Here is a 9,945-nt window from a genome sequence, read left to right as displayed (position 1 = left end):
AAAATGTAACATATCATATTAATTGGAGTGGCTGCCATATTTCATTCTGGCATGTGTCCTACTGTTCAATGTTCACAATCAGTGGAGAAAATATTTGAATTTGGCTGCCTGTGTAAATGCAGCCCAAAAAGTGCGGCTGCATTAAAAAAAGGTAGGCCTATGCTTTAATTGTGACCACTGGTTAACTGGAGCCATTGCATAGCCTGATAACTGTTTTTAGACTATTTTCCACACCAGTGGTATGGGGCTGTTTCCTTGGTTATATAGCGTAAAATAGCATCCTATAGAACAGACTAAGAAAAGTCCCCATTGTCGGGTCATCAGACATGCCGGAAATTGAATGATAAATCTGCAGAAGGGGTCTGTCAGACTCCGTGTCTAACATTTATTTATGTGTATGGGAAGTTACGTGACACCCGTGGTCGGGGGAGAGGTTTTGTGGTGCTTTCGAGACTGGGAAATAACCGAGATCAGGTTATGACGTCGGTGATCTTCAGGTCGGAAAGGCAGATCTCTAGAAAGATGCCTGAGTTTCCGATTTGGAATTCCGAGTTTTATGACCATTCAAAACGTTTTGTTCCGAGTTCCCAGTTGTCTTGAAAGCACCAATAGCATCGAGGTCAGAACTTTTTTTCTCCCGTTGAGCGTCATTTTACCAACTACACCTCCCGCCCCCTTAGCGCACTCTCCGGCACTCCGTTGCAGAGGTGGTAACGCCACTTTTCGACTCAATTTCGTTATTATCTGTTGTCATTTTACTCTTATGTGCAACGGACTTTTCTCTTATGTTCACATCTATTTGTGTAAAGATGACTAGCTTGAAGGCGTTTAAGGAGCCATTCGGTAAGTCTGCACTGTTATTTCAAACGTTAAATCGTATAGATAGGCTATGTCGTTCATGATGCTACCTTTTTGCTAGTGGTTGTGGATGAAGGTCATCCCGTGTTGCATGTTTGTACCTTCATCTTGTTCTTTTTGAACAACCTTCTAATTTACAAATAGATAGGCCCACTGTAATATTGAAATGTAAAAGTCATTTTGTTTTTTAAATGTAGGCTATCTGAACTTTTTTAATAATTCGTAAAAAATAAATATATAATTCATATCACATTGACATAATTTACATAAGAGAACTTGCATTTCATTGATTCTATTTCAGTGTGCTCTTCTCACAAGTGGGATTTCCCCAAACATAAAAATCCCCCCCTCTGTATCAATTATAGTAAGGGACTTGTGCCTTACTCTTCGTGAATGTATGAGATGTGTGGGAACTGGAAAATATTGAATTTTTTCAGTGACAAAGTTTTCAGTGACAAAGTGAGTAGGCTAGGCTTTTCCAAACTGTCCAATGTAAGTGCTGACTTAGTCATAGCATAAAACTGTTATCTCCAATTTGAGGCATTGGAACATTGGACAACCTGAGGAATCAAACTCAATGGCAAGCTAGGCTACTGTGTTTATCAATGTTGTAAAGAATAGAACCCCACGTTTTTATATGGTTGGTTTTCACTGTGATTTTTGGCTGACAGGGTCCCCTAATACAGGACTAGTAAAGGCCCAGTGCACTACTTTTGGGGAAAAATGTAAACAATGTATTTCAGTGTTTACCAGCATTTCTAACTTAAGGCTGATAGTTATCTGTACAAAACAGTGCATCTGATAATACTTATGGAATATACAAATACTTGCTTGATATATGTTTTCCAGTTTCTTTAAATACTTTGCAAATGCAACGTATATGTTCACTGAAATGGTCTATACATTTCCATACTGGTCATCTATGGGAATCAAACCCACAACCCTAGCATCACAAGTGCCATGCTCCACCAACTGAGCCACAACACATCATCACAAACCACTTGATGTCTCAATGTACTCAATAACTTCATTGTGCATTGTTTTTCTTCATGGTGATGGAAAGTCTACAGGTACAAACCTAGATGACCAGCCTTTGTACAATATAGTACTGTACATTTACATTTACATTAAGTGGTTTCTAAGGATGGTAAATTAATACTGAACAAAAGTGGTTGTTTTCCATGTTATAAAAAAAAATACGATCAAGTAAATATTTACTTTGATGTGGATGTTTTGTGTCTTTGCACCTTTTGATGTAAATGTTTGAGGACAGGGTTTTGTTCTTTGTCATTCTAATGGAATCCAGAATCACAGAGAAAGGGACAGGGCAACAACTCTTATAATTCTAACTATTGAATCCTGAAAGATACTGTTCTTAATTGTACAACATTTCTTGCCAAAGCAGAGATGCTGATTTTTTTTTTGTTGCCCGCCCTACAGACTTTTTATATCGGTTGCTAATATTAGTAAAGGCCCAGTGCACTACTTTTGTGGAAAAACATTGAAAAAAGTATATATACAATACCAGTCAAAAGTTTGGATACATCTACTCATTCAAGGGTTTTTCTATATTTTTACTATTTTCTACATTGTAGAATAATAGTGTTGACATCAAAACTATGAAATAACACATATGGAATCATGAAGTAACCAAAAAAGTGTTTAAACAAATCAAATAATATTTTATATTTGAGATTCTTCAAAGTAGCTACCCTTTGCCTTGATGACAGCTTTGCACACTCTTGGCATTCTTTCAACCAGCTTCACCTGGAATGCTTTTCCAACAGTCTTGAAGGAGTTACCACATATGCTGAGCACTTGTTGGCTGCTTTTCCTTCACTCTTTGGTCCAACTCATCCCAAGCCATCTCAATTAGGTTGAGGTCGGGTGATCGTAGAGGCCAGGTCATCTGATGCAGCACTCCATCACTCTCCTTCTTGGTCGAATAGCCCGTACACAGCCTGGAGGTGTGTTGGATCAGTTTCCTGTTGAAAATCAAATGATAGTTCCACTAAGCGCAAACCAGATGGGATGGCGTATCACTGCAGAATGCTGTAGTAGCCATGCTGGTTAAGTGTGCCTTGAATTCTAAAGAAATCACGACAGTGTCCATGCTTCACGGTGGGAACCAGACATGCGGAGATCAACCGTTCACCTACTCTGCGTCTCACAAAGACAGGGCGGTTGGAAGCTAAAATATCAAATTTGGACTCATCAGACCAAAGGACAGATTTCCACCGGTCTAAAGTCCATTGCTCGTGTTTCTTGGCCCAAGCAAATCTCATCTTATTATTGCTGTCTTTTAGTAGTGGTTTCTTTGCAGCAATTCGACCATGAAGGCCTGGTTCACGCAGTCTTCTCTGAACAGTTGATGTTGAGATGTGTCTGTTACTTGAACTCTGTGAAGCATTTATTTGGGCTGCAATTTCTGAGACTGGTTACTCTAATGATCTTATCCTCTGCAGCAGAGGTAACTCTGAGTCTTCCTTTCCTGTGGTAGTCTTAGTTTCATCATAGCGCTTGAGGGTTTTTGCAACTGCACTTGAAGAAACTTTCAAAGTTCTTGACTTTTGCTGGGTTGACTGACCTTCATGTCTTAAAGTAATGATGGACTGTCATTTTTCTTTGCTTATTTGAACTGTTCTTGCCATTATATGGACTTGGTATTTTACCAAATAAGGTTATCTTCTGTATACAAAGTAGGGGACTTTGTCACAACACAACTGATTGGCTCAAACGCATTTAGAAGGAAATAAATTCCACCAATTAACTTTTAACAAGGCACACATGTTAATTGAAATGCATTCCAGGTGACTAGCTCATCAAAGTTGTCATCAAGGCCAAGGGTGGCTATTTTGAAGAATCTCAAATATAAAATATATTTTGATTTGTTTAACACTTTTTTTTTGGTTACTACATGATTCCATATGTGCTATTTCATAGTTTTGATGTCTTCAATGTTATTCTACAATGTAGAAAATAGTAACAATAAAGAAAAACACCGGAATGAGTAGGTGTGTTCAAACTTTTGACTGGTATTATAGATGGGGGGGGGTTTAGATTTTTTTTAATGTATTTTTTAGGAGGTGCTGCAGCACCCCTACTTCCCGCGGGGCTGTGGAAAATGTATGAAAATGTGAGCTGTCCCCTTGAGCTCATACATATAAATTACATTTACTCAGTGATCTGTTTGGACAGATACCTGTTGGGTCTTGAGGATGCCTGCTCAGTTGAATGAACAGAACAATAATACCCCAATTTTGCACAATGCTCTGATTCTTTCATAAAAATGTCTGCTTTTTTTAATGCTGAAACATTGTCCTCATCAGCATGCCTTGAAGAACAAGCTCTTTATTCTTTATTACTATTGCATTGTCAATCTTCATATAGCAGCCAAGGCCTGTGCAGAAGCTGAGGCTTTAGGCCAGCAAAGTAAGCCTCCTCTCACAACAAAATCACAGAACTTATTTGTCCTGCTGGAACTTGAGTTTTACAACACACACACACACACACACACACACAACCCTCAATCATTCACTGTACATAGACAAGGCAACTTTCAAAGCATTTGTCCATCTTTGCTTTAGGTATAGAAACTGCATGGATTGAGTTAGGTATTAGCACGCCATTCATCTCAAGCCATGTGTGGAAAAAAGCATGCCTTGGTCGCTGCAGAGCAAATGCAACATTGCACGGTCTGATTAAACTTTTAGAAACTCGACTTATCTTAGTAGCAAAGGCATGGGTGGTCAAAAAGCAGAAAATCTAGGTTAATCTCTATGGAATCATGGCCTGGAGGGATCTATTATGATGTGGTTTATATTTCATCTATTGAACTTCTTGCAGAGCGAGTAGGTACATGTCTCTGCATTCCCTGTGGAGCAGAAACAATGCTGAGCTGAGATGGGTTTCTGCTTACAGTTGATGAGTAGGGGACGTGGGGCTGATGTGTCTCAGCGTTGCACTAATAAGGAGCAAGGTAGAATGAGATTGAGTATGCATTACCAAAGCATCTGTACACATCTATGCAACCACAGACCTAGAATGAGATTCTATTTCTGTGTCCATCAGCAATTACACAGTTATTACAGTGATCATCACTGCTCTGCTGTTATTGATCTTACTGAGAGTATGGCATATGGTGAGTTAACTGGCATGTCCTCTCCTCTCTTGTCTCACTGTCATCATCATGTAGGTAACAACAAAAACAATTGAGAAAATACTGCAATATGCAGAAAATACTGCAATATTTTGTTTGTACCTTCCACAGAAATTATCACAGTTTCTGGACTGTGATTTATGACTTGCATATGTTTTAAAATAATATTGTTCAATCAAAGGTGGTGAAGGTGTTTTAGTATTTATTTTAGTCTGGTATGTAAAGCCTCCCCACAAAAAAAAGTGACGTCTCAACAATATTTCCCTTCTTGTTGGTGATATGTTCAGTCAATGACACGGGCCCCTGGTGTGAGACACCTTACAACTCCATTATAGTAAAGTGTGTGTGTGTTTACTCATGTCAGCAATGTGAGAAACCCTGCTATTTTTTTCTCTTGTTTGAGGAAGTGAACCAACCCACATATTGTCGTTTTGAGATCTATGTGTGACTTACACTGTAGTTTCAACTGTGTCAACAACTTCATTAATATAACCCATGTGAAATGGTCTTTGGTTAACTTGAATGTGTTTACAGATCCAAGGTTCCCATATAAACTGAAGTGAGTGTCAGCTTCATGGAGTGTAACTTAAGAAAGGTCAGAGCAGCTCTTTATTTGGAGCTCTGAGGTCTCATACAATAGCCTCACAGTGATGCAGACTGACAGAGGCCTGCATAGCCTTGTAGAGGTATGTTTTAGAGCTGAAAAGAGGGCTTTGTACGTCTGCAACTATCAGGACCCAGGACACTCAATAAGTTCAGATTTAATGTGTCCTCTTCATGCTGATATTTGCTTTGTTGAAAAACTGCATTCCATTTCCATCAGCCATCATTTTCTATCAAATCTGCAATATTGTCCTTTGTGCATTGTTCTCCATGTTACACCTGTCTTGTCTCGACAGATAGAATAATCTCTGAACCAGTGGAGGACACAGATACTAGTAGCTTCATGGCAGAAATGGTACGACCCTCTAATATCATCAGAAACAAACTAGTGCACACAAATGTACTATCTGAATTTTAAGGGATAATCCACCCTCAGAAATAAAAATCATGAAACACCTGTCAATTTGGTGAAAGCCTATGTTCTATCAGTGGTTTTAAAATAAAAATGTACCCAATGATTTAATGTCTAAGTGGTCCGTCTGGGAAATCTGAAAATCATGTAGAAACTCGTCATAGCTACCAGTTTCTCGTCACTGGAGATAGAGTATAACACACTATCACATTTCATAACACTTTTAAAACAATTACCTGCTCTCCAGGTCGGCCAATAGAACACATTCATCCGTTTTATATCGTCATGACAAAGTATATATTTCGCTTAGATGTGCTCAATCTAAACAGTGTACCAAATTATTCAACTCAGTTTCTCCTTTAAGTACCATCTCGCCATGTGGGAAATGGCTGTTGTTGCCATAGCAACATACTCTGCAGTCGCTCTGGGTAGTGACGAACTGTACATTTAACTGGCTGAGATACACTCCTAAATTGATAGTGAAGTTTGTTTAGGTGATTTTACAGCTAGCTAGCTACTTCACATGCTGATATGGACTTTGGTATTATTGTGTGTAGCTATATTTGCTACCTAGCTAACTTGTCAGCCAGCCCAGAGAGAGCATTGCATGGTGGGTTTTGTAGTCAACTTGAACTGCAACATTTTCCCACAATTATTTTCATGTTGCTACCAAGCTTGTTATAATGACAAAATGAAACATTTGTTCACAAAAAATATTGTTTTCACATATTAGTGTTATTTAACACTCTTTAACACTGTTAATAATTGGAATTAGTGGTTTGGGGTGGATTATCCCTTTAATTGAATAGATACATTGTTTTTGTTAGCAATCATTTTGTTATATACTTTGAGTTAACTCTTCGGCCTGTTTAGATTGAGAAGAAAATAGCCATGTAAAGTAATTGAAGCATAGTTGAGTACATTATGCTGGAATTTCTTATGCTCAGGGACTGATATAGAAGCAAGTTGCAACAAGCCACTTTTCGCTATCCAACACGGAGTATAATTTTCTCACACAATTTACAGACTTGCTATCTCTCGGTCTTAAAAGATGTATATCAGCATAAATATCTGCATTGATATATATATAGTATTAAGATCACAATCCATCAGTATGCCTCTTCCCAGCAAAGCTGAACATGTGTGTTTTGTGTCTCTTAGTCCTTGAAGTCCAACTATCCAGTCCAAGTCACAGAACCTCAAGGTGGGTGCTCTAAGCTCAGTGCATTTGTTCACACAACTGATGTGCCTTCCTGTGCACTCTGATGAGAAACTACAACATTCACTTACACCGTCCATCTGTCCTTTCCAGATACAGTGACGCTGCAGCTGAGGTCCATGCCACCTGGCTACCTCACACCTCCCTCGGGCAGAATAAGACAGGTGTGTAATGGGGTCACTTGCACCGAGCTAAAGTGTATTGTTTCTTTGGCTTATGATATTAATGTGAAAATGTGGTGATGAGTCTTGACAGGATGCTACTGTACACTGTAGCTTTTTAAATATAACTCCATACCTCTTACCCAGCATCTGAAAATGTCATACCCTGGCTTTCTAATGTTTTAGCCTTTGTAACGGAAACTAGCTGTTGGTGTCTAAACCACAATAACATTTTGATGGGTGAGAGTGATCACTTTTTTCCATAGGAAAGATGTTGTGAGTAGGTTTTAAAAAGGTTGTGATTATTTTAATGGTATCAATTAGAATATTTTGATGTATTCTGAATCATATTTGTAGTTAATTCCACTCTAGAACTACAACAACTGAATGTAATGTTTTGTTTTACACAACCTCATACAGCCAGTAGAAGATGGTGTGGAGTGCATCTGCACTGGCTCCATCTTACAAGGTAAGTTAAATTAGCATTTTTATCATGATATACTGTATCTCCGAACAACATTTCCAAGCACGTTGTACATATTTTCTACACAGATGCATTACACTTACATGTGTACCTAAAATGGTAGTCTAATCATTTCCATGTACAGTGTATATATTTCCAAGGCTGTTGGTAATTCCATTTTCCTTGCCCCAATTCCTACCCCTTAGACTTCCCCAAGGAGCTGCAGTTCTTGAACAACCCCTGTGAGAAGTGCTGTTGCTCAGCTCCACCTCCAAAGATCAGTGACCTGATGGATGACAAGGACTTGCTGGACTTACTGCGGCTTAAACTGGACCCAAATCATTGCACTGTTAAGAACTGGAAGAACTTTGCGAGCCGTTGGGGTATGAGCTATGATGAGCTGACTCTGCTGGAGCACCGGACCCAGGGCTCAATGTGCCACAGCCCCACACAAGAGTTCCTGCTGCGCAACAACCACAAGACCGTCACTGAGCTCACCGAACTTTGCCGGGTTTACCAGCGCATTGATGTGCTGCGGCTTCTGCAAAGCTGGATGGATAACGACTGGCCCTCACGCTGGCAAAATGCTCATTGACCACTTGCCCCAACCCCTGAAAATCCCTCATATTACTTTTTATATTTTGCTATACACTTTATTGAATTAGCAACAGGGACTTGGACCATTTTTTCCATTTATTTAACATCCAGTGGTTCCAGGATTTTGGTTGAGTTGGTGTGCAGAAGACCGGTGGATCACATTTTATGACTCCTGCGGAGTTGAGGACTTAATAGGACTGATTTCCATGATATACTCTCTACCAATACTGTAGTTCTGAGCATCTCAACCAGCTCATTATTTTCTTTTTCAAAGGTCCTGCAACCTCAGAATTGCTGTGTGTCCAATAGTGATGGGTTGTTCGCGAACAAACGGCTCTTTATGAACCGATCCTTTTTGGTGAATGTCAGGAAGCAAATCGCATCGTTGAAAGAGCCGTTCACTTGGCTCCCTGATTTGCATACTGCTACTATGCAAATAAAGCGTGTACATTCTGGTCCACATTCATTTTTGCAGTGCGTTTAAAATAAACACAATTTATTGACAGATCTAATAATTTCACCACGTATTTCACGATCTGACATAATGGTAGCCTACCTTTTGGGCTTTACATTGGAGATTGGAAATCATGGTTCTAGGTCAATCCTTGTTTAAATAATTTTGAACGAAGAGCTGTTTGGGAGCCAAATGAGCCGACTCTGAAGTGAACGGAGCCAAATGAGCTGGCTCACCGAAAAGACTCAGAATGGCCATCACTAGTGTCCAAGTGTCCCACAAAAATGACCAATGGGCTAGAACATAGTAAGTGGAAATGTGCTAACCAACATGGCACATCAAGAAGGTAAAGTGGAAAAGAGAGAAGAGGATTTAAATGGTGAACTGTTAGTACATTTTTACTTATTAGAACAGTCACCATAGTAATGACAGACTAATAATCAATGTAGTATATATAATATGGCAAAGGAGACAGTTTTGCATATTGGTCTTTTATAGTCTCATAAAAACATGAATCATCTCCAAATATTGTATTGTTTGTATTAATAGTTAATGAGTCTTGATTATTTTGGGATAGTTTGATGAAGCTGAGGTCATGTTGTCAAATGAGATATCTCACTACGGTCTGAATCTTAATTAGCAATTTTCCCTTACGTTTTATCATTTTGTGATTACAATTCCTCCCCCCCACCCCCACTTGAAGCAAATAAAAGCTAGAATGTTTTCCAGCTTCTTGCTAATCTTATGAACTTTTCTTCATCAACACGTTTCAAAAGTCATAATTGAAAATACAGCGCTGAAAAAATGATTTCTGTTGGAAGTTACCCATGAGAGTTTGAGCTTTCTGTGTATATGATTATATAACTTGGTAAATGTTTATTTATGTAGATTTCTTTTCAGTGATGAATGTCCAATCAGAGGAATTCAAGCCTGTCATTCAATTATACAGTATCATATGGTTGTAGTCAATTATAAATTAGTAGTCTATCATCAATAAATGACAAAGAAACATAATGGAT

General features: G+C 38.8%; 1 protein-coding gene across 2 annotated transcripts; it reads left to right on the top strand.

The window, feature by feature from the left end:
• Positions 1 to 511: 511 nt before the first annotated feature.
• On the top strand, positions 512 to 9,654 carry LOC129851389 (ectodysplasin-A receptor-associated adapter protein-like). 2 transcript variants are annotated; one of them, XM_055917899.1, is made up of 6 exons: positions 512 to 843; positions 5,917 to 5,975; positions 7,194 to 7,236; positions 7,345 to 7,415; positions 7,833 to 7,881; positions 8,082 to 9,654. In XM_055917899.1, the coding sequence occupies exons 1-6, from the start codon at positions 786 to 788 to the stop codon at positions 8,468 to 8,470; spliced, it is 669 nt and encodes a 222-aa protein (XP_055773874.1). In that variant the 5' UTR covers positions 512 to 785; the 3' UTR covers positions 8,471 to 9,654. The 2 variants fall into 2 exon arrangements, with proteins under 2 accessions (XP_055773874.1, XP_055773879.1); XM_055917904.1 differs by having other exon boundaries at positions 513 to 843; positions 5,921 to 5,975.
• The last annotated feature ends 291 nt before the right edge of the window (positions 9,655 to 9,945 follow it).

Source organism: Salvelinus fontinalis, chromosome 1, assembly GCF_029448725.1.
Source record: "Salvelinus fontinalis isolate EN_2023a chromosome 1, ASM2944872v1, whole genome shotgun sequence".
NCBI classification, from domain to species: domain Eukaryota; kingdom Metazoa; phylum Chordata; class Actinopteri; order Salmoniformes; family Salmonidae; genus Salvelinus; species Salvelinus fontinalis.
Note: the sequence above shows the minus strand (reverse complement) of the source record. Positions and strands in the feature narration are given on the sequence as shown.